General features: G+C 37.3%; 1 protein-coding gene across 1 annotated transcript in view; it reads left to right on the top strand.

Moving 5' to 3' along the window:
- LOC109416616 (uncharacterized) overlaps positions 1 to 23,650 on the top strand; it is a 93,738-nt gene extending 70,088 nt beyond the window's left edge. The window contains exons 4-9 of the mRNA XM_062858670.1: positions 16,997 to 17,113; positions 18,708 to 18,883; positions 18,960 to 19,233; positions 19,307 to 19,598; positions 19,698 to 19,825; positions 21,962 to 23,650. Coding sequence (XP_062714654.1) covers positions 16,997 to 17,113; positions 18,708 to 18,883; positions 18,960 to 19,233; positions 19,307 to 19,598; positions 19,698 to 19,825; positions 21,962 to 22,113 — 1,139 coding nt within the window. The 3' untranslated portion in view covers positions 22,114 to 23,650. The remainder of the gene's footprint in view (positions 1 to 16,996; positions 17,114 to 18,707; positions 18,884 to 18,959; positions 19,234 to 19,306; positions 19,599 to 19,697; positions 19,826 to 21,961) is intronic.
- Positions 23,651 to 26,281: the final 2,631 nt, after the last annotated feature.

Here is a 26,281-nt window from a genome sequence, read left to right as displayed (position 1 = left end):
TTCAAAACCATCGTGCCACATAATTTCGATACATATAAAAACATTTCATAAGAAAAATATTTACAAAAATTTGAATCAGATTTACTCGACGCAATTTCGTGTTGTGCTGTTTTAGCGTGTTTCAAGGATCTTTTTTGCGCTTTTCGCTCAACAGATGGCGGTAATGTAGCATGCACAGTGTGTCTCCGGGAGAATGTATGAAAAAATGGAGTCGGTCATCCTAGAATCATAGAATCTGAAGTGAATGTAAAAAAAATACATGAATAATGTGCTTAAAACAACCATAAATCTTAAGAATAGATTTCTAAGAACCTCTTTAGAAATCTTGGAACACTATTTATCATACCCAAGTAACCACGGTGCTGAAGCCTTATTGCATGCAGGTATAGGGTGTATTTAGAACAATCAATACTTTACATGCAAACTTAAGGTTGATTTAAAATGGAAATGGGCAATTATAGAATCAAATTACGATTATACTGGTATAATCTTAGATCAGTTGCATAGTTTCCATTTCCACTTTAAATCAACCTAAGTGTTCATCCAAAGTAACGATTGCTCTAAATACACCGTATATCTGCATGCAATAAGGCTTCAGCACCGTGGTTACTTGGGTAAATCAAACCATTTATTATCCAGGGATCAACACAGGGCTTCGTCGAGGTTTTCTTCAGAAATCCACTTAAAATTAAAACTATGAACTAGGAACGATGTTCACTAGAAACCAAGTCCAGACATCATGGAGAATTCGCAACAAATCTTGTCCAGAAATTTCGAAGAATTATGAGTCGGCGTTAGACTCATATCAGCGTACAAAAAGTATCAAAACTCGATGCGGAAAACACATTAGGGTGCCTGTACCAGTTATCGCACTACCTAAGAAAACCATTTCTACAAAAATAAGAAGAAGACCGACGAATGTCAACGATGTGTCAAATGATTGGTTAGTTTTCATACTTTACAGGAAAAATATAGAAAGGGAGCCAAAACTACTTTTAGTATTTATTACGGCGTGTGCCAATGATAGGAACCCTGTACCAGTCATGGACACATTTGGTAATTTGGGTTCCACTTCGCACTATTTCCATATATTCCATATGGGATTAGCCATAACTGGTACACTATGGCGGAATAGAGTGCAAGGAAGCCGAAACGTTAAGGAAATGATTTATTTCTATAATTATTTAAGCAAATTGTTAAGTTTGAATGATTGCACCTATCTTTTGTGAACGTAATCTGTTGTCCACGATTTTTTTCTTGTTGATTTGCATAATTAAAGAATGAAAATCACCTATGGCGAATTTGAGGTACTATAGCCATAACTGGTAAACTGAGCCTACCTATTTTTAACAAACTTCAAATTTCAATGTTTTAACTATTTTGAACTAGTGCACCACGTAGCAATTAATTTTCAAAAAAGTGCACCGCGTGTCAAACGGTCTGTAAACCCTTGATCTGGAAGATTCTTCAAATTATAAGGTAACATCACTATTATTCACTTCAATTTACTCGATGGCAAGATTCAAATTCCCGAGTTTGATTTATTTCCGTTACCCAATGAGATATTTAGTTCAATGGTCTTTGACAGCATATCTCACAGATTTTTGTACTGATGCTTCCAAAGTTTGGACTTCGAAATGAAATTATATTTTTTAAATGAATCACTGTTTATCTGGCTTTTACTATCAAAAGAAAAGTGTAGCAGTCGTTTAAAGTATGTACAGATTTGCTTAGGGTGCCCCTCCTACTTAAGGAACGAGCATAATAATAATTTTATTGAGTTTTTTACTGTTAAAAATAAGAGGCAAAATAACAAAAACGAATACCAAAATTTTGTATAAATAACACCTAGAAAATAACAAGTCTTGTTATTTCAATAATGAATGCAGACCTAAAATTTCAAGTGCTGTATTTGTTATCCCAAAGTTATTGAATAACAAACTAATAACATATCTTGTTATTAAATGTTCCATTTGTTCGATGGTTTCATAATGTAATAGCAAATCTTGTTCTTCGGTTATTTTCACTACTAAACCAACAAATACTACATCAATACCAAACTCTGCTCAAATACCTCCAACTGTTATTGTGATGTCCTCATAACATTTCGTAGAATAACGCAGCAATAACAATTTCAGGTATTAGAGCACATGTTGCTCCTCGCATGGTATTTGTAATGCCCTTCTGTTCGGGAACGTCGTTCTGCATGTCTACTGTGTTTTTGACATGCAACCCTGTAGAAAAACGCCCTGCAAAATGGAATTTCAAACTTTCTCGTTTTTTGGTGCGTTCTCGGTCGATTTTCTCAATTATTTTTTCGCACGAACACGTCGGAGCCCTGCACGAATGAAACACTAAAAGAATGCTGTAGATTCGTTGGCCCGTTCTGGAGCCTATTCGTGACATACAAACACCATTCCATTTTTATTTATATAGACTAGCTGTCCCGGCAAACTTTGTCATGCCAGGCTGTGGTGGTTTGACAATTGTTGGGCTCATAACAGCACCACCCTCTAGACTGGTTTTATTTCGATCATGTTGAATGTCTACCCAGCTCATAAAAAAACAGTAACTATTTTTATGCAATTCAGAATCATAATTTCAATTTTATACTACTCATTTCAGTATCTTTTCTGTACCAGGAATCTGTACTGGAATAAGTTGCATAATGGAAAATAGTTGCATAATGTTTATTATGCAACTCAAATGCGTTCTATAATGAAAAAAATCATTGCATAAAATTTTGCATGGAACTCGTTGCAAAACTCGATTTCTCAGCACTCTTCGTATTTATCTAACTCGGCAAGCCTCGTTAGATAAATGTACGACTCGTGCTGAAAAAATCAACTTTTTGCAACTCGTTACATAAATAACTATTATACTTTTCTTGACCATTTTGGTAAGTTTTTCTACATATAAACACAGAAACCACAAATACGAATCGAACTGTGCAAGAGTCGTTCTGATCGGTTCATCCGTTCTTAAGTTTTGTTGCCTCAAAGGAATTTCTAACTCTTTTTCATACAGCTTATTGCATTTCATAAGCTATTGCACTTTTTTTAAATAATAAAAAAATGGTGTACTATTTTGTGTAAAAATGGCTATACAATGTGACTCATATAATCAAGACCTCACGCAGAAAGTATTATTGAAATTTTAAACGGTGCTGCTACATCCGAATGTGATGTGGCGCGAAATGCGTCTTTTGCGTAACTCTACATATCTATATAATCTCACATGTCATATCGTCTGGTAATCTAAAATCACATCTTCCAGATATGTATAACGTCATTTTTAATAATAAGTGTGATTATTTTGCACCATTTTTTTACAAACAGACAGAGGCAGTAAATTTCGCATGATTAAATTATGCAAAAGCATGTTCGTCAGACATATGCCAGACTACAAATCAATTTCGGTGCATTATATAAGATTTATTGAATTCAAGCAAAACAACAGACGATAATGTGATAACACTGATGAACGAGATAATTACAGTAACATTTGGTTCGATGAACTTTTTTTTCATTGAACACCCAGTCAGTGACAAACGCATTCTGTGGCAAATGAAGCGTCAAATTGAACGGCGAGTTTTCCTATTTTGCTTCGCCGGCACATTGCACCCGAAATTTCACTCCTGAGAGGTTAGATCTGACCATTATGAGCAGCACGACGCTAAAATTGAAAGCGGAATTAAATTTGACCCAAAAACTTTCAACTTGACGAAAGAGAAAAGCATCAATTTTCTTCGGCGGACGCTATAAAAAGGAAATAAGAAGAAAGAGATGTGAAGAGCGTTTGCTGTGTGCTTTGCAAAATGTGCAATTCGGTGGAAAGCTATGATTAATCGGGCTCATAGACAATAATGAGTCGTTGCCTCCTGCAGCCTCTGTTTGCCGGCGCGACGGCCGGGGTCAGGGAACACATAAATGCTGCCATGACGTGGGTTATTTCCCATTTCATGCCAATCTCATTTGATTGGATCGGAAGAATGTGAATGTGGTTGATAGATCAATTGCTTTCTTGTGGAAGGCGAAGTGGCTCATCCTCCAAAGATGCTTATCTGTGGAGCATCAATTGCTGTTCTACGCACAATTGCCCCATTACCTGCTAGAAGTAAAAAGAAACCGTTGCTCAGACTGCCAGATTGAATGTATGAAAATGAATTGTTTGGGATAGGCAACTTTTTTTCTCCCAGAAAAAAATTCAACATGCTGTAACTTTTCATTGAGTGCATCAAAAAATCTCAAATTTTGACTGTTTGTCAACCTATTATATGTGCACCATTGGTACAAATTTGGGCTCGATTGATAAATTTTTTGCGAAGTTAGAACCGTTCGGGTAAAACACTATTTTTTAGACAACTAATTTTTGAACTGTCATATCTCGGAAACCAGTGAACCGAATTGAATGATTTTTTTAACGTTTATCAACAATATATTGATACTTAATACGATGTTTTAAAATATAATATTTTCTCACGACGAATTAAGTTATACCAGGTTGAAATTTTTACCCATATAGATGAAAATAAGTCAAATTTACAATACCACACAAAAATTACTATATGTGTTCTTCCTTCAATCTTAATAGGCTCTAATATATCTGATTAGAGATAACTTGAGAACAGAAGTGGAAAATCTTTGAATATCAACACTAAAATTTATTGACAATGATGTAAAAAAATTACATTTTTTCGAGAAAAATCCCAAAAGTGTCAATCCATGATAACTTTTTTCAAAGTTAAAAAAGTACCTATGTTTTAATAGTTTTCGAAGCATTTACATATTGTTAGTGTACGTTCAAAATTTCATTCAATTCGGTTTACTGGTTTTCGAGATATAACAGCTCAAAAATGAGTTGTCTAAAAAATAGTGTTTTACCCGAACGGTTCTAACTTTGCGAAATATTAATCAATCAAGCCCAAATTTGTACCAATGATGCACATATAGTAGGTTGACAAACAGTTAAAATTTGAGATTTTTTGATGCGCTCTATGAAAAGTTATAGCATGTTGAACTTTTTTGTGAGAGAAAAAAAAAGTTACCTATCCCAAACATTTTGGCCATCCCCATATCTTCGAAACACAGTGGCCAAAACATTTATTCCAATGCTTAACACTTTCAAACCGGACGGGTTTGATGGCCCCAAACGAAAAATGGCTACATTAAATCACCCACTTGATAAAAGTGAACTATACACGGAGCCGCCAAACTACCCAAAATTGAGTTCTTTTGACGCAATCCCATAGTTCGGCCCAATAAGCCAAATTTGAGTAAATCGATTAAACTCACACTAGGTAAATTGCCTTCACCTCCAGCAAAAACATTTACTTAAGAGTAGGTAAATTCAACCCAAGACCCCCCCTTATTCAACCCAAATTTGAGTAAACCTGCATTTAACCAAAATTGGCTTATTGGGCTCAAGGACCCCCGTTGGGTAGATGCATCTCTGTTTGTTTTTGACAACATCGGTGAGGGAAAGAGGGAAAACAACCTAATTTTGGGTAACTAGTTTATTCGATATACTCAGCTTTGAGTAAAATCGACCCAAAAATTAGGTAGTTTGATTTCTCCGTGTAGAAATAATTAGATTGATCGCAAATCTGCTTCTCTAATAAGAAAAAAATATTATCAGCTGGAAAAATATAGCCATCTGAGATTTTATCAGCATATAACATTCTAAACACCATGAAGTTCGAATTTAGAAAGTAAACAAATGATGCACCACTAGCGCCAAATAATGCTTTTGGATATGGTTTACATTCACGGAGAGACGAAACTACCCAAAAGTAAGTTCTTTCCACCCAACTTCGGGGTTGCGTGCGTCAAGCCAATTTTGAGTTGTTGGAATCGATGTTTTTGTTGGGTTGTTCCCGCTTGCTTCCATGTGAAAAAAATACCTAATTTTAAGTTTTTTCCACCCAACCGAAATTTTGACTAGGTTGTATTCACTCAAATTTGAGTACTGTGCTAGAAACTCAATTTTGGCTTGACGCACGGAACTGCAAAAGTTGGGCTGTTTCTCTCTTCACTCTCTGACAACAACAGAAAGAGCGCATGAAAAGGGAGATGAAAAAGAACTCAAAATTGAGTTTAAAAGTACCTAATTTTGAGTTTTTCAGTTTCTCCGTGTTCATACGTATTTTTATATCGGCACCTACATTTCAAAAGGGCGTAACTGCATTTCAAAACAGTACCTTCTTTTGAAGCTGTGGATCGTATTTCATTTAGGGGGATTTTAGCTTTCTTTTAGTAGTTTTAGTGCTTATAGATTGTTCAAAAGATTGAACATACTATCTACAGCTTTGAGAGAAGGCACTATTTCAAAAAGCAGTTACGCCCTTTTGAAATGTTGGTGCCGATATATAGTCTTGTGAATATGGAAAAGTTGTTATTCATATGTATATTAGGGTGTTGGAAATATTTTAAACTGTCCTGAAATTCAGTCCTTCAAATCTGCAGGAGTTACTTTATTTGTTTGTTTGTTTTAAAAACAATTATTAAAAACATTGTATAATCTACTGGAAAGCGTGAATCACTTTTTTGATAACTCGAGTTGCATAATACTTGAGGGGATCAGAAGCAAAGGGGTGTAAAAACCCACTTTCGAGTAAATGAGGTCTAAAGTTTTTCACCAATTTTTCATCTCATATAAAACGTATAGAGTTTCTAAATCTATCAAATTTTGTGCCATTTATTATTATCTTAAAAGAGTTCCTGAAATTTTGAAATCTGAAGAATTTTATTTATATGCTCTGCTCAAAATCGACAAAATGGTAACTTACACCCCTTTGAATCTGGGCCCCTTAATTCATGTTTACTGAATCTTCTCAAAGACTAATACTGGAGCTCGATTTGAATAGGTCGTATGTGCTTTTGTCGATATAAAATTCGATCAGTTTATTTTAGTCATTGTAGCAATGTGGCAGATATTTTGCAAGCTTTTAATGATGAAACAGAAAGCCTGTTTTGTGAGGATTCTGCTGTATGTATCAACTTTGCTCAATTTCAACGGTTTTCGCTATAATAAGCGAATCCAACTGATCGAATTTTTAATCGACATAAGCACATACGACCTATTCAAATCGAGCTCCAGAATAGATATCACTATCTAGTTTTCGTACAAACTGTCACGAAGTTCAGTCATCGGTATTTTTCACCATTACAGTAGCTATTTTTGCTATACATAGATGCGACTGAGCTAGTTCTAGTAGTTGGTTTATAAAACAAAAACAATTTATTCTACACCAATGTCATTATACAAATCATAGACTGCTAGGATCCTACATCTCTCCCTTCTTCTATAATCACTTGGCTTCTTCCAATAGGCAAGACAGATCTAATTAGAGAAAATCTGTGTTCGAAGTGTTGTTCAGAATTCCTCACAGTTCCTCAGATTTTCTCCCATTTATACGACAGTGTGGTCTGGCACCAACGTCAAACTGTAAAGTGTTGCGTGTGCTGAATAAAAAAAATGCAATTTTTGGGGATGTCTTTCAACAAATTTCGTCGATCATCGTTAAAAATAATAACTCAGAATTTCTCAGAGTTGCTCTAGTTTGCACAGTGTCTTACCCCTAGGCTTCTTCTTGATCATATAAGTCCGTTACAAATATTTATTTCACTTTTTGTCCCACCACTCTTTGACTGGTCGAGGGGGGGGGGGATAAAAATAATAAAGCATTTAATTTGAAAAATATTCAAAACACATCGCATTTGTTAAAGAATTTTGAGCAAGACCCGAAATTTTGATAAATATTTTTCTATCTGCCCCCTCAAAATGCAAAATCCAGCCAAAAAATTTTCAAGAAGGGGGAGACAAAATTTGTATGGAAATTAGTATGGGAAAACGTACTTTTTTGCATTTTACTCAAGTTGAATTCTTTTGTCTAATACCATGTAACTAATGACGTTAAAGTTTAGCCTAGGATATGCCCAAAAACTTTGCCGAAGACCGCAAAGTGATCCGACGGTTGTGAAAAAGTTATTCGCCTGGTAACTTAGGCCAAAATTGAGATTTTATTATTGATGTTATTCCTTTACATGTTAAACGTTAAGCACCACCGGACAATCCGTACGTTAGACCTTTTTTTCACAAGTGTCGGACCACTTTGCAGTCTTCGGCAAAATTATTCGGCATATCCTAGGCTATACTTCGACGTCATTAGTTAGATTGTTTTAGACGAAAAAATTAAATTTATGAGGAAAATGCACGTTTTCCCATAGTAAATTCCATACAAATTTCAATCGCAATGCGGAATACGGGGAAGCAATCAATCGCTCCCAAATTTTGCACAGTTGTTTTGGATGCTAAAAGGAATCGAAAAAGCTTTGTTCCAAAAAGTCGGCCTTGTTGACCCAGTCTAATAGTTACACACACTATCTACTATAAAATGTTCCGATCCCCTAGGCTAAACCACAATCTCATCATAATATTTCAGGTCGATGGTGGTGTTTAAATAAACTAATATATGTTTCATAAAATACAAATACATATTTGTATAGAGCAAAGCAAAAATCTGATTATTGATTCATATTGAAAAACTTTGTAATACATGAGAATAGTGGTACTTATCTGAACGCAGTGATCGTTTCTGCTGGGATGAACTCATTCTTGCCTCATCACCAATGAGAGTCTAATAGAGGTGAGGAAAAAGATACTTCGTGTGCGTGAGATCCGTGTCTGGTGCAAAACATGTCACAACTACAAGCAAAGCGAGCTCCCATAAGAACGCGTGTTAAATAGTGACGTCACTATTTGTGTTTACATTTTTCTTTCCTTACTAATACATAGCCATCTCTTCTTCTTCCTCACCTGTAATATACTCTCATTGCCTCATCACGGTACAATCATCTGACTTGCCATTTAAAAATGAATTGTGCACACAGTCCTTTCCTCCAGCAACTGGAGTTCAGCTACCGCCATCTGCCGCTCATAAAGTTACTGATCGGATGTCCTCCGGATGATGGTCTATCTGGCTGCTACTGTCATCGACTCGTCTGTCAGTCGCCTCCGTCGATTCTGGACGTTTTATAATGAAAATGTTCCGTTCACGTCAGGTCAGGATACCCGAGCCGACTTGGTCAAATTTTTACAATAGCTTTCCTGTTTGTTGAATAGTTGAATCCACACAGCAAAAAGTAATGAAATTTAAATGGCATGTAAAACAAGGTAAAACATACTGGTTGTAAATGTACATCACCTGAATCGAAACGGTGATTTAAATTTCAATAGAAATCCATGCACATAACAAGAGCATTGATAAACATTGATTTTTAAATGTAATTCACTGTAAAATTCAATCAACATATAAACACAACAGCGCTCTGATGTTGACGAAAGTATGGCCGTCGCGTAAAGCCTTGGTGCGGCTGTTGAGCTGCTTCGAAATTTGATTTAATTCATATACCAAACGTCTGAAAGTGTAACAAACGCGTGAACCAGCATTGTAAAAATCATTAGCAGATAAGAAGTGCATACTTTTACATTCGGCAGTGATAACTTATGAAATATCATCCGTAATGTTGCTAATTTTCAGAGGCGCTCTCGTTATCGGTCACCACCAACAAGTAGCAAAACGACCTGCACCGAGTGCCAAGAACTTTCTGCTGGATGCGGTATTTGCTTCGACATTTTCGAAAAAAAAAACATTGTGTTCTTTCATAGTTTGCAACCTATAATGTGAAAATATGTTATAAAATTAAATTGTGACAATCATTTTTGACTTTTACTGCTTCTTCCGACAATCTGGGCGGGGAGAGGTGTGTTCATAAATGAAACAAACGAAATAAAACAAACCACCGGTAAAGCGCGTGCGGCGGAGTGCGCCGTTGAACTTTCAACGACGTTTAAAATTACACGTCGAGCTCATGTTTTCAATCAATGTAAATTCCAAACGTGATGTAGTTTTGAGTTTATTTTCATGCTCCAAATATTTGCATGAAAATAAGTTAAAAATTACATTTTGTACCCAATGATATGCATAATGCATATGCAAATAAGGACAAAATTTTACAAGCAGAAGATAAATTGATTAAAAATTTCAGGAACTTTGAGAATAATAATAATTTCAAAAAATGTACGGTTCGCGTCATGCTTGTCAGGCACCAATGCTGTAATAAACGAGTTTTGTTTCAGTTATGAAGGAAGTTTGAACTACATTAATTTTAGTTTTGAAGGCAATTGAGTGTTGAAAACTTGAAAGCAGTTTTGCTAGCTAGATTCGATTATCAGGATTCTTTTGAAGGCTGCCGAAAAAAATGTTTATAAGTTATATCGACCCTTCTGCGGAAAGTTCACAGCGCATGGTAGCAAAAACGACTTACTTATCGATCAGGCGAAGGCCTCGGTGGCCTCTGTTATGCATAGTAGCCGTCTCCATTCCACTCGATCCATGGCTGTTTGTCTCCAGTTCCGCACTCTGCATAGGGTCCGCAGATCATCCTCCACTTGGTCGACCCACCTAGCTCGCTGCGTTCCACGTCTTCTTGTACCGGTCGGATGACTCTCGAGAACCATTTTAGTCGGGTTGCTATCCGACATCCTGATGACGTGACCCGCCCACCGTAGCCTCCCGATTTTCGCGGTATGGACGATGGTTGGTTCTTTCAGCAACTGATGCAGCTCGTGGTTCACTCGACTTCTCCAAGTCCCGTCTTCATCTGCACTCCGCCGTAGATGGTACGCAGCACCTTCCGTTCGAAAACTCCAAGGGCGCGTTGATCTTCTGCACGTAGGGTCCATGTTTTGTGCCCATAGAGGACTACCGGTCTAATCAGCGCTTTGTAGATGGTTAACTTCGTGTTACGGCGAACTTTATTCGATCGTAGAGTTCTGCGGAGTCCAAAATAAGTACGATTTCCACAATGCGCCTGTGAATTTCTCTGCTGTTGTCGTTGTCGGCGGTCACCAGTGAGCCCAAGTACACGAATCGGTATAAATTCGGGGTGGCGGGCGCGGTGTTCATTCCCTGGAGCCCTTTGCCATCATGTACTTTGTCTTCGACACATTAATGACTAATCCGATTCGCCTGGCTTCTCTCTTTAATCGGATGTACGTTTCCGTCATCGTCTCAAATTTACGAGCAATAATATCAATATCATCAGCGAAACCAAGCAGCTGAACGGACTTCGTTAAAATCGTTCCACTCGTGTTTATCCCCGCTCTCCTAATTACACCCTCTAAAGCAATATTGAACAGCAAGCACGAAAGACCATCACCTTGCCAACCCTCTGCGAGATTCGAAGGGACTCGAGAGTGTCCCTGATACTCGAACTACGCACATCACTCGATCCATCGTCGCCTTGATCAATCGTATCAGTTTATCCAGGAATCCGTATTCGTGCATAATCTGTCATAGCTGTTTTAAAAAATGAGTGTTTCGTATTTTACATTTTTTTTTTTCGATCAAAAATAAATAAAATAATAATAAATAATAAATATGTGTGCGAGGCGAGTATATGATTTCACCTTTAGGTATCAGTAGGTCGGCTCCAGAGGCACGTTCTCCTCCACTTGCGAAATTTGTGCCATCCTTACTATGCTTCTTTCTAAATTAATGTCTCGCGTTGGAACTCTGGTCATCTGGTCACTTTATTCTAGACCAATGTCATTATACAAATCATAGACTGCTAGGATGTTACATAACCTATGACTTCTACAAACCATTCCAAAATTCTTTTGGGATATTCCAGGCCGTCAAAATAATCCGAAGAGACTAATCATAAGTATTAACACTCGCTACCGTAATCATATACGCTGTACAAAGTAATGTTGCATAATCAACTATGGTTACTGAGTGAAGATACGTGAAGACTAATAGATGTTAGCCAAGTAACTAAGCTTTTGGAATTGTATGTAAAAAAATATATAACGTACACTACCCGTCATAAGTACGGACTCACTTGAAAAAGTATTGCAACACTCAGTTGAATATTGCATTACCCCTCAAAAAGTTTAGCATCACCTAAAAACAGCTAAATTTGTGCTGCTGTATCCTGATAATATGCAAAGGTACAGTCATCAACAAATTTATTCAGAAGGCCGTTGGCATCACAATGGCAAGCAGTTTGATTCGAAATTCTGTCGCTAGGTGACGCTAGCGAGCATAGAAAAATGAGCATGTTTAACTAGTTCAATCTCGCGATTCTTATGAGATAGGAAGTTCATGTCTTCGGCAAAGTTTTTCGGAAGATCATGGCCATCATAATGACAAGCAGTTTGATGCGAATCTGGCAGTACATTCTACCGCTAGGTCACGCTAGCATTTTTACTAGTTTTATCTTGTAATCCTGATGAGATAGCAAGTTCTAATTATCGGTAAAGTTGTTCGGAAGTCCATGGACGTCAAAATGACAAGCAGTCTGGTACACAATCCTGTCGAAAATATAATGCTGAGAATCATGACATTATAAATAAAAAAATAGATGTAAGTCAATTTTATATATAAACATCATTAGAATAAGAAGAGATGCAGAGCTGAACCTCTTGAATATAAAGTAAATCAGACCTGAATCACTTGAAAATGAAGTAAATCAGACTTTAATCACTTGGATTAAAATGACTCAGACCTGAACTACTTGAATATGAAGTGAATCAGACCTGAACTGCTTGAATGTGAAGTGAATCGCATCTGAATCACTTGAACATGAAGTAAGTCAGACCTGCACCTAAACCTATTCAATACAAAGTGAATCAGATCTGAATCACCTTAATATGAAGTAAATCAGACCTTAATCACTTGGATTAAAATGACTCAGATCTGAAAAACTTGACATGAATTGAATCAGACCTGATTCATTTGAATATGAAGGGAATCAGGCCTGTACTACTTGAATATGAAGTAAATCAGACCATAATCACTTGAATATGAAGTAAACCAGATCTTAATCACTTGAATATGAAGTGAATCAGACCTGAATCTGTTGATTATGAAGTGCATCACTGAATCACTTGAATATTAAGTGAATCAAACTTGAATCACTTGAGAGACGAACCAGCCAAGGGCTGAAAGTCTCTTTAATAAAGACAAATCAATCAATCAATCAATGAATCACTTGGGGCCTGTCCATAAACTACGTAGACTCTTAGGGGGGACGGGGGGTCTGGCCAAAGTCTACGCTCGATACAAATTTCGAAAATATTGTATGAACGAAAGTCTACGAGGGGGTCTGAGATGGCTGAAAAAAAAGTCTACGTAGTTTATGGACAGCGCCTTGAATATGAAGTAAAACATAACTGAATCTTTTAAATATGAAGTGAATCAGACCTGAATCGCTTGGATTAATATGACTCAGACCTGAATCACTTGAACATGAAGTGAATCAGACCTGAATCACTTGAATGTGAAGTGAAACAGACCTGAATTAATTAAATATGAAGTAAATCAGACCTGAATTACTTGGACTCAAATAACTCAGACCTGAATCACTTGAATGTGAAGTAATCAGACCTGAATCGCTTGAATATTAAGTATCAGTCCTAAATCACTTGAATATCAGGTGAATCAGATCTGAATCACTTGAATATTAAGAGACCTGAATCACTTGGATTAAAATGACTCAGCCTGAATCACTTGAACATGAAGTGAGTCAGACCTAAATAACTTGAATGTGAAGATATTCAGACCTGAATAACTTGAATATTAAGTGAATATTAACCTCTTGAATATGAAGTGAATTCAGACCTGAATAACTTGAATATTAAGTGAATCAGACCTGAACCTCTTGAATCTTAAGTGAATCAGACCTGAATCACATGAATATCGAGGGAAACAGATATGAACCACTTGATTATGAAGTGAATCAGACCTGAAATTCTTGAATATGAAGTCAATCAAACCTGAATCACTTGAATATGAAGTGAATCAGATCTCAACCTCTTGAATATGAAGTGAATCAGACCTGAACTTCTTGAATATTAAGTGGAGCAGACCTGAACTTCTTGAATATGAAGTCAATCAAACCTGAATCACTTGAATATGAAATGAATCAAATCTCAACCTCTTGAATTTGAAGTGAATCAGACCTGAATCACTTGAATATGAAGTTCATCAAACCTGAATCATTTGAATATGAAGTGAATCAAACCTGAATCATTTGAATTAAGTAAATCATAACTGAATCACTTAAATATGAAGTGAATCAGCCCTGAACCCTTTGAATTTGGAGTGAATCAGACCTGATATAGAGGTTCAGGTTCAGATCTGATTCATTTAGATTAAAATGACTGATACTCTTGAATTTAAAAGAATCAAACGTAATCCACATGAATATGTAGTGAATCAGATCTGAGCCAATTCAATCAAAATGATTCAGACCTAAATCACTGGTTTATATAGAATAATGCATGTCAATACACAGGGGATGGCCAAAATGTATGGGATAGGCAATTTCTTTTTCTCTCACAAAAATTTTAACATGCTGTAACGTTTGATAGAATGCATCAAAAAACCTCCAAATTTGACTGTTTGTCAAGCTATTATATGAACATCGTTGGTACAAATTTGAGCTCGGTTGGTTAATCTTTCGCGGAACTAAACCGTTCTCGTAGAACACTATTTTTAGACAACCTATTTTTGGACCGTCATATCTCGGAAATTAATACGGAAACGAATTGAATGAAATTTTGAACGTTTATCGACAATTTATTGATGCTTCACAAGTTATTAAAACTTTGGTTCTTTTTGAACGTTTGAAAAAAGTTATCATGGATTGACACTTTTTGGATCTTTCGTGAAAAATTATATTTTTTTTACATCAATGTCATGAAATTTTATTTTTTTTTTTTACATCCAAAGATGTTCTACTTCTGCTTTCAAGATATCTCTAATAAGATGTATTAGAGCCTATTTGGATTTAAGGAAGAACACATTTAGTAATTTTGTGTGGTATTGTAAATTTGACTTCTTTTCCTCTATAGGGGTAAAAATTGCAAACCGGTATAACTTTATTCGTCGTGAGAAAATATTACATTTTATAATGCCGTATCAAGTATCAATATATTGTTGATAAACGTTAAAATTCTCATTCAATTCGGTTCACCACTTTCCGAGACATGACAGTTCGAAAATAAGTGGTCTAAAAAATAGCATTTTTCCAGAACGGTTCCAACTTCGCGAAAGATTAACCAATCGTGCTAAATAGGTTGACGAACAGTCAACATTTGAGATTTTTCAATCCACTCTATGAAAAGTTACAGCAGCTATTTTTGCAATACGTACAGCTTCAAAAGCAAGGTTACTTGGGGTACACGGATCAAGATTGCTAGAGCTGCTTTTGTAAGATTAAGAAATATATGGAGACCAATCAGTTTAGTCAATGCACCCGAATTCAATTTTTCAATTCCCAACGTGAAACGTGCGATTCAGCAGGGACCACACAGAAGCTGCAAACCGCGTTGTTTGCGATTTATAATTCGGGTCTGGTGACCTTACAACTAGAACTCGAATATTTCAAAAATATGAGAACGTAAATTGAGATGCGTCGGTGTGTGAAGGGACGAAATCTGCAAGCATGCACTGGGTTGGAAGCCGGCAGTACATCGCAGCATAAGCAAACCCAGGGACTCGTGGCACCGAAGCCTCAACAAGGAAATTATGGAAGTTGATAGGTATCTGGTCCTAGGTTCTGTGTACCCTCAGGGGTGCTCAGGATACATTAGTGGGTGAGTGAGTGTATTTCAACTATCTAAGAGTGAGTCACTGCCTTCTCCGAAAGTTCTCTTCGTTTAAGTGGGATTCTTTTTTTTGCATCACATGGCGACCGTGACAAAGCAGTGGATTACGTAATGGGATATTTTTTTTTTCGTGGCTACAACCACGTAAAATGGGTTGACCATGAAAATTACCAAGAATAATTGAGTGTTGGCATGAGTACCATTTTTCAAATAGCATGAGGTAGAATATTACCGCCAAACCACGTTATCTCCACAATAAAAGTTGGTTGTGCATTATTAAAGCAAGCTTGCAATACACCCATCTACGTTTTTATCTAATATTTAAAAGAGGTCGCTTTTGCCGGATATATATAACGTTTCTCTATGGACCACTATGGACGACCAAAAACATATTATGAAATGTTCAAACGTGATGCGAAAGAGCTCTTTAAGGGAAATAGTAGTTTACGCAACAAGGTGCAGAATGACGATTTTTACAGCACGAGTCGTACATTTATCCAACGAGGCTTGCCGAGTTGGATAATTACGACGAGTGCTGTAAAAATCGAGTTATGCACCGAGTTGCGTACAACGTTTTTTGCAAGTTCATAAATTACCGCTTGAGGATAGTTTTTAACACAACTTTTGCATCAAACTGCACACTGATGATCATAGTTATGTTTAAGAAAATCTGATCATAGCAGGTTATACTGTGCAGTTGTCACAATTTTTCAAAACTGCGTCCAGCAATCATCAAGCAGTTGAGCAAAACTGAAAACAGTGCTGTAATGGTTCATTACGCAACGCAAATCAGTGCTGTAATGAACCATTACAGCACTGTTGGTTTGGTGTGGGAAAGTAGGCCTTTTCCTGTCAGATTTGCGTGAGGTAAAACAGCCTATTACGATGAGAAATTGCAAAAATATTTTTTTCGGGATTGAATTTTAAAAAAGGCATCTAATAAATCAATCAATATTAAAAGAACTGATGAAATTAAATCTTTTTATGATTGAATTTTATTGCCAGCTTGCTAACTGCTGATTGAAATTCACGCAGTGATTAAATATTCTGTGTTTTTTTAAGAACACCTGGTAATAGCAAAAAAACAGTGTTTAGTCAAAAAAAGTTATCGCGTGGCAGTTTTTAGAGCTAGAATATAAAGTGTAAGTGTAGCTCACAGCTGTAATTTCTCACGTAGTTCTCTAGTGAATAATAATACTGTAAATTAGGCCGAGCGATTTAAAATACAAAACAGATTTCTGATAATCTACCAATCTGATACCAAAATCCGTCTTCAGAGTTGAAGCTAACGTTTTATTCTATTTTATCCTTTTTTCAGAGGCTGGACCTGGAGAAAATTCGTTGCCTGTGGTATTCGATGCCGCCGAGGACCACTCAATCAACAACTTGACCAGGAACGATGCCAACTGTGATAAAACTGGAACCTGTTACGATGGTAAGACAACAATGGAAAACTGGCAAAATGTTGAGCAGATCAAAATCTGTTTATATTATTATGATAACCTCCAATGTTAAACATTTGACTTTTTTACAGTTTTTATTGTAAGATGTGGAAGGATTGATATCAGTGATATCAGCGTCGCTACTTATGTATTTTGAAACGACATTTACCATCTGATTGCTTTCATTAAGCAGATAACACAACGCCTGCTGATCTCTGTAAAAGCTTAGGTTGATAATCAGTTATTTTCAACAATGCAACTCATGCTATACTTTTTTCATTTGCTTAGTTTAGGATAGTCTTGGACATCTCTGACATCACATTCATAAATATTTAATACTTTTTTCAGACCGTTCATTCAATTTCCACAAATCACCTTTAATTTTTAACCTGAAGATCAATTTCAAGATCATTGATGGTACATGTGCATGAACACTTTTTAATTTTCTTATTTCCTTATCCCTCTAATACCCACATTTTTGTCGATTTTGTGAGAACATCCCTACACCTATTTTTTTTTAATTTTCCTTGAATCCTATTTAAGTCACCGATTTTTTAAGACGAAAACATTTTGAAATGTTTTGATTATTGATGAAATATATTTCTGGCGTTCGATTTCAAAAGGTCGAATCTGCATAGAAATCGCAGCAAACATACGACGCCAGATAAATTTAATTTTTTATGGAAAATTGTGTTTTCCGTGTAGTTTTTTGAAAAATATTTTTAGAGTGTATTCAACACCGTTAAGGACAACCGTCTTGAAATCCTGCTTCAAAAGTGCATGAGAAATTAAAACACACAAATCTCAAGAAGCAAGCTTCAAACAACAGTGCATTTTATTATTCTGTTCATGCTCACTTGTAATAAGCTTAAAATAAGAAGATCAAACGCGCTGGTTTTGTTTACGAAGAGATTTGTGCCTTCGAAATCGTGAGTGGGTAACAAAGTCGGCCATTGTGGCGGCCATCTTGGGATTCTAACAAGTCTGTCCTTAAACTCTTTCGCTTTGATAGAATGGTTGAGGAAAAATTTATAGTACGTTTTTTTGCGATTTAATATAAACGAAACAATATCCAAAAGGTGATTTTCCAGGAAGGAAAAAATACAAAAATGTTCAAACTATTCCTCGTTCAAAGGCGGAATTTGGTATTAGAGGGTTATTTTGGTCTTGTTCATAATGAATTTCTTTTTATTTGTAAATGCATGACTACACAATACTATCAAATGCATCTCTCTAACCTGAAATCCGATGCTTGTTTTAGTGTCAAATTATTATGAAGTAATAAAGTCCAAAACGCGTATTAGCCGAATTTCCTACAATTCCTTGCCATAATTCAGAATAAAAACAAATTAAGCTTGAACTCATGATATGCTACATATTTATTTTGCTTCTATGGAAATACAGAAAAAGTTTGAAAATATGTCTATCACTGTTCTATTACTTTTCGCAAAACTTTTGCAACTTGTTGCAACCAGAGAGGTGCCTGTTTCAGTTAACTAGATTTACCAACATTCAGCTCCAGAATCCAAGTAATGTTAAGACCCTGCCTTGCCTTGACAATAACATGTGTTTTTTATATCATTATAGTATCTGTGCATTGCAAAGACACGCGAATTGCCGTGCAAGTTCGCACCAACAAACCATTCAATGGACGTATCTATGCTCTGGGACGATCCGAAACGTGCAATATCGATGTGATCAATTCGGATTCCTTCCGGTTGGATCTCACAATGGGAGGACAGGACTGTAATACGCAGAGTGCCGTACGAATACGTTTAATTATCGCCCCTAGGATCTGGTTTTATTAAAATAATTACTCGTTTCATGCTTCCTTTGTAGACCGGAATCTACAGCAATACTGTGGTTCTGCAACACCACTCAGTCGTCATGACCAAGGCGGATAAGATCTACAAGGTGAAGTGCACCTACGACATGAGCTCTAAGAATATTTCCTTCGGAATGCTGCCGATTCGCGATCCAGAAATGATCCACATTAACTCCTCACCCGAAGCTCCACCACCGAGGATCCGCATTCTGGACGCCAGAACTCGCGAAGTGGAAACTGTGCGCATTGGAGATCGTCTCACATTCCGTATTGAAATTCCGGAGGATAGTAAGTGCAGATGACCATTTGGCTGCGAATGTGAAGTATCTAGCTAACGTTACGACTCTCTCTGGTTCCACAGCTCCTTACGGTATCTTTGCCCGATCATGCGTTGCGATGGCCAAGGACTCCAAGAGCACGTTCCAGATCATCGACGACGATGGATGCCCTGTGGATCCGAGCATTTTCCCCGCATTCACCCAGGATGGAAATGCCCTGCAGTCGATATACGAAGCGTTCAGGTTCACCGAGAGCTATGGCGTGATCTTCCAATGTAACGTCAAATACTGCCTGGGACCGTGCGAACCGGCGGTGTGTGAATGGGGACGTGATTCAGTAGAGTCCTGGGGCAGAAAGCGTCGTTCCGTGACGAGGTTTGTGTCTAATGAACAGCGCAATAAAAGCTTTCAAATTATTGAAACAAATCGAATGCATTGTTACAAATCATTGTCCCCTTATTTTTAATTTTACAGAAACGAAACCATCACGGAAGAAGAGGAAGAAGAAATGAACATTTCGCAAGAAATTCTGGTTCTCGACTTTGGAGATGAGAAGAACCGTGACTTCCTGAGAAGTGAAGCCAGCACGGAGTATGGTAGAGGTAAGTGTATTCGGTTAAGTGTATTTTTCGACAGTATGAAAATGACTACTAACAATTGATTTGTGGCAACCGTAGTCCCTACGCTACTTGCCTCCTTGTGCCTCGCCTGTTTTTGTGAATAATCAATTTGGCGGAACTGTTGTCCGGCATTCTCAGCAAATTAGGAAAGAAACAAATAGAGTGTGAAAATGTATAAGCTTGGATTGGTGCAGAGGTACAACAACGTTCGCATTTTCCCTCAACCACCAAATGGCATTCATCTGATTGAATCAGAACGCTCATTGATTGATTGAATTTGCAGTATTTACTGAATCCTCCCAATGAACGCTAAATGAACATTCCAAAACGAATGCTTTCGCGTCCGACGTACGTCCGATCACTCGTTCATCTTCGGCACACAGATTCGGTAGCGAATCGTTCGGCCGGTCTTCTGTTTATTGTTTGAGGAAAGCATCGTTTGATAGGTGTTGTGATCGGAACAAAATAAATCATATTTTTTTTATTTAAAGGTAAATGTGAATTTAGTAAAAAGAGAATATTTATTTAATTTTGCATTGAAGAGCCACTCATGAAGCCACTACTGTCACTGCTCTGCCCAAAAAAAACTAATATCGCTGCTTGGTTGGTTTCTGCAGCCTTGTTTCACAATTCTTTGATTGCGCTGCTATTTATTCGAAATTGCAGAATAAAATATACGACTTTAATTAGCAAACGTAAACAAACCAACTTGAACCATGACAAAGTCACGCACAAAGTTTAATCATCTAGCTTTGCGCCAAGTGTGGCCAGCTGTTGTAAACAAAACAAACATCATTGCCGAATTGACATATGAAACTTCCGCTCATCTCTATATGGAGGATTTTTATGTGAACAGCAGGCACAGGAGTCCATCACCCTGTCGTAGTCCCCGTCGAGATTCGAACGAATTGTATTGCTCACTTGAAATCGTCACTCGGCAGTGACCCATAGTTGTCTTTGTCAATCTCAACTTCCCTGATAAGCAGTTTTCCTCTATGATCTTTCATAGCTTTGTTCCGTTCATACTGTCGTATTCCGCTATGAAATCTATGTGATGCGAGCCCTGGCCCCCTGCCCAACACGCAAAAACGGCTACGCTCAAAAATGTGTTCGGCCTGCACATTTTTAGTAAACATCCATGCCGCACATGACTGTGTTGGAAACACACATTTTTTTTTTTAATTGCTCGTACGCTCACATGAGCATGTATTTTGCAATAATTTCGACATGGCAACCTCACTGGGTTTATAAACCACCTTCAAATACCGAAAAATATTGATATTTTGCAAAAATGTGAGCGTACGAGCAATTTTAAAAAATCTGTGTTTCCAACACAGTCCCTGTGTGGCATGGGTGTTACTCAAAAATGAGAGTTTTTATTTTAGAGAGAAGCAACACACATGATAACAAATCGGTCATGGCAGCGCATGTAAGGGTTTCACAGAAGACACTACTGTGACTTACTACGCAACCCTTACATGCGCTGTCGTGACTGTTTTGTAACCATGTTACTTGGGTGCAACACCTAACACCACCAACCCACCCAAAAAAATCCGGCACTGTCCTCCTGCTGCACACAAGTTCGAAAGCTGAAACCTTCATGCTCGGAAAGTTCAAAAGCAATGTGACAGTTCTGACACACTCTCAAAATATTTGATGCAATGTTTGATATGTATACTCTACACTTAAAGTATTTTTATCTGCATCCAGAAAAGGCAGATCTGTTACTTTCGATTGTAACATTCAACGATCTGTCGGGTTCCATGCTGCAAAATGACCGTTCATGCTGCACAATTCTCCACCTAAATCTCTCACACTCCTTATCGAACCAATAGTTCCATCGACTCCGTTCAATATACACGCATAATGGTGTCGTGACCGCCTCGTTGTTGATTGCTTCAACTGTAGTTCAGAAGTTCGGATGAAGAGACCCGTCTAGCTCAATTCGAGGCCGTCGTCGATTTGCCATTCCGTCTGTTGCGCTGATCATAACGCGTAACGGTGTCCGAGGCAGTGCTAGCACATGGTGCTAAGAATAGTCACATCACGGTCCCCACATATCTCTACTAACCCTTTAAATGAATCAATATCATATATGTTGTCAACTTTTTTCCACAGATAAAACCGTCACCATAATCGAACCGTGTCCGACCAAAACCTCAGTATTAGCGCTGGCCGTGACGTGCTCTCTAATGGTTCTGGTCTACATGTCGACCCTGTTCTGCTACTACATGAAAAAGTGGATCCAACCACACAAAGTCATGGCTTAGGACGGCGAAAGCGCGAACGGCAACACAACGATGTCAATCACTCAGCATTAGCCTAATTTATTTATTGTGCTGTACTAGTTTGATAAGAGCGAGTTCTTCTTCCCGATAAGCAAAAAAAAATCAGATGACAAAAAGCGCTCTGTGAATCATAACCGATGCGGGAGTAGGGCCAACAAAATTATCGAATCGATTATTTATTAAGATTATTACGAGGAGTGAATTGTTCCATTCACCTCAAAAGTTGTTTATAAGTATTTATTGGGACTGTGACGGACGATCATACTTCAGACTTAGGAGCATATAAGACGGGCATTTTAAAATAAAGTGCTCGATTGCTCGATAAAACAACAAACTTTGCTACGACTGAAATAAAATGTCAAAGTTAAATTAAACGGAGTTAGAGGACAATCTATGTCAATGAATGTTGGTATAAATTATTTATATATGAAAGGACGAATATATTTGATGTATACTAATGTTAACAATCTTAAACTCTGATCCACTGAAAGAGTTGATCGAAAACGATGTCACCGGTATGGAAGTTTCGAAAAACCGGTTATCTCATTAGTGCCACAACAGAGATGAATTGCTTTGTATCTCGAGAACCGAAACAAGTTGGCCTAAATACTGCTTCTGTGTTCCAATTAGGCGGAATATTACAACAAATAGATTATCTAACAATTCTTAACAGGTCGCCTTAAAGGAATTCAATTTAATCATGTAAATTAGTAGCTTTTCCACAACAAACCAATTTTTCAAAATTACAGTTTATTTATCCTTGATTTACAACCGGCAAATGATTGTTTGCTTTTAATCACTAGCAAGCATGACATCGTTTTCACCAAAAAAAACTTATACTTCTTAAATATCTTAAAACCTTACCACCAAGATTTAGCAATAGTAGTACATTAAAATTCAATTACGTTATATGCTATTTTGAATAGAACAATAGAACAGCAACATTATTTTCTTAATTTTTTATCTTCATAACATGCTGATTCATAATCTTAAAATGCATTCAATCAACATGTGGTTAAGGTTTCCGATATTTAAGAATATTTGTAAAGAAGCGTAGAAAAGCGATCGTCGAGAAGATGGCTCTTTCTATTGGGTTAATCATTGTTTGGTAGATTGCACGAGCGTAGTAAATTGCTGTAGAAGAAAAGAAATACAAGAACATAACGCCAGCTGAAGCTTACTCATATGTACAAGCAATGACGAAACTAACAATTTGTAACCCATATAGAGATTGCGTGTCATTTAGGATAGTAATTTATTTTAAACCCATAGTTAATTCACAGCCACACAAAACAGTATCATTCGAACATTGTCAGAAATAGGGATTCTGATTCGAAACATTATCATCGTATTTATTTTAAATCATTGACATCATCACCATCTAGTACATTAAGATCATTTTAAATAATACAACGACGAAAAAGCAAATGCAAAATCCTGCCCGTTAGAATTTAATGGAAAAAGAAACTCTACTCTTACTCAATGACTTTTTGATAGTAATAAATTTTTATGCAACGTACCGAGTTTGTTTCATTTAAACATTAGTATTGAGAACATATACGGTGGTCTGCGCCGCCTAAGCTAACCCATTACCTTCCCACGAACTCATTTACCTACCATTGTGGTGATAGACCGCGGAAAATGATCTAGAGGAGCACTGTATGTAAGCAGTATTCAGAATACCCTTTCCTTCCACTCTTCAGTTAGCTGATCAGTTTTCGCGCCTGCATTATCCTTTTTGTTCAGGTGTTCATCGAAGTGCTACTTTCACCTTTCACATCGTGTTCATCCATCAGGAGGCTCTGTGTGGTAAATGTTTGAAAATGAGCATCTCTCAGTGTATTTAAAGTCTTGTCCCTCAATATGTCAACAGACAATTGATAATGCACGCACATTTCCCACCCGGGGTAACGGCTACCTTATCGACTGACAGCTGCTGACGAGATCATGGCTACGACTCTTCTCCTTTGCCCTTTCTTCGGACAACGTTCGACCACTCCGGACGTACTGCATCTGTAGCAGTGTAATGTGTCGCTTCCCTGGGCGATTCGCATCGTGAACCATCAGCCAAATTTCCACAGCTCTCATCCATATCCCTGCACAACCAGGTTCACGTTTGCAGGATGCGTTGCAACTTATGGATGCGTTGAGCTTCTGGTAGAATTCCCGTTTATCTCGAGAGTAGCACCTTTAGAGCTGTGAAAGGGTTGCAGACCGGATGTGTCTGAATTACGCATGTAATCCTGTGTGTTCTTCATTACACCACCAAACCTAACCTCAAAGTGATTGACAATTCTCAGGTCATTTTGGATGTCACGCAAAAATCGACCTTCTTCAACCACCTCCACCCCCCCCCCCCCCCCCTCACCCTATGTATCACTTTTTCAATGGGACTTTAGCATTTTTGAGTGGGTCGTCACGTTATGCAAACAAGAAACTCCCCCCCTCCACCCCTTAAAAGCGTGACATAATTTGTGCACGGCCCCCCTTTTCATGCTCGGTGTTACACTTCTCAAAATGACCTGAGAGTTGTCAGTCATTTTGAGGTTAGGTTCGTTGGTGTAATAAAGAATTGTTACGATGGATGGGGAGGAATGGCACTTTCATCAACAGCCACTGCTGGTGGCTATCGTATCAGACGTCCGAATTGGAAGAAAGTGACAGTAATGCGTGATGTTATCATTAACGAGGCTAAGGCCTGTAGTATGTACACAGGGTCAAATATTTCTGGCGTTCGATTTGAATAGGTCGTATGTTTGCTGTGATTCATATGCAGATTCGGCCTATTTAAATCAAAAGCTAGATTTGACAAGGAAAGAAGTCAAGAAACCGAATCAGTTTGACACTAATAAAAATTCGATCGAGTCAAACAAAATGATTGAGCATTGGTTTCTTTTTGGAGAAATATTTGACCTGTGCTTAACGCTGTTAACGAACCGAGAGAAGCAAAGAAGTTACCAGGTCAGGATCAGATCAGTGAAGCTTGATACCGATTCTGAGTAAAGCAAGATTGAAGATACTCATTAGGATGATCTCAAAGAAACGTTCGAGCTTGTATGAGGATTGCGAGGAGGTGACAGATCAGCACAGACAAACAGACGTATCACATAGAACAAATTGCGATAAAAATCATCGCCACGAAAACATAATCGCCCAATGCTAACCAGGCTGTGTTACGCAAATCACTCATTAGGTGGCAGTAGTGAGCAAACATCAAACAGGAGCAAAAACGATGCGAGCGCCGTGACCGAGCAAATTGCGAAATACAAAATATTTAAACTAATCGTTAAAAAGGGTAACGATGAGAAGTGCGTAGAGTTAGACGTCTGTTTGTCTGTGGTATCAGATTCAACATATAATGGCAGGACATCGAAAAAGCATCGTGAAGTCATTCTGGTCGCAGTAGTCGGAAGCGCCCAACCGATATAATACAAGGATTTCCGACTAGATGAAAATAAAAACAAAATTATTACAGGTGGTGATTTTGTTACACTGATTTTTATAACAACGGCTGTTATAAAACATGTACCGTTAGCAGTTAAAAAACAAAAGATCTAACAAAACTCGCTCCAATTAAAACAAAAATATAAAAAGTTAAGATACAACCATTACAAGATCATATCAAATTTTGTTAGTTTAAACTTGTGAAATCATAACAAAATTATAAAAAGTGCTGTTACAGGGGATAGACAAAATTATCTGGACAGGCAAAATTTTCACTTTTCAAAAAATGGCCAAATTGCTGTAAGTTTTTGAAAAGTGCATCAAAAAATCTGACATTTTTACTATAAGTTGATCAACTAGTTCAGGCCAAACATTTCAATAGGTTCTATCTGCTTTTGAGAGGCTCTCTTTGTTCACTCTCTCTTTCAATTATTGCAATGTAATGGTAGGTACGCTTTTCAAATATTTTTGCAGTACAAATCAAAACACGATTGTTTTGACCATCGTTCAATGCAAGGAGATAATCATAATCAATTAAACAGCTGAGATATTAACGAAAGAGAGGGAAACCAAAGAGAGCCTCTCTTCTGCAGATAGGACCTTTAGACATGTTTGGCCTGAGTTGTCTATCAATAGTCAAAATTTGAGGAAGATCAGGCTATTCTACATGAAGCTAGAAAGATTCTAAAAAAGTCATAATTATTCG

This window comes from Aedes albopictus, chromosome 3 (assembly GCF_035046485.1).
Source record: "Aedes albopictus strain Foshan chromosome 3, AalbF5, whole genome shotgun sequence".
Taxonomy (NCBI): domain Eukaryota; kingdom Metazoa; phylum Arthropoda; class Insecta; order Diptera; family Culicidae; genus Aedes; species Aedes albopictus.
This window is presented reverse-complemented; position numbering and strand designations above follow the sequence as displayed.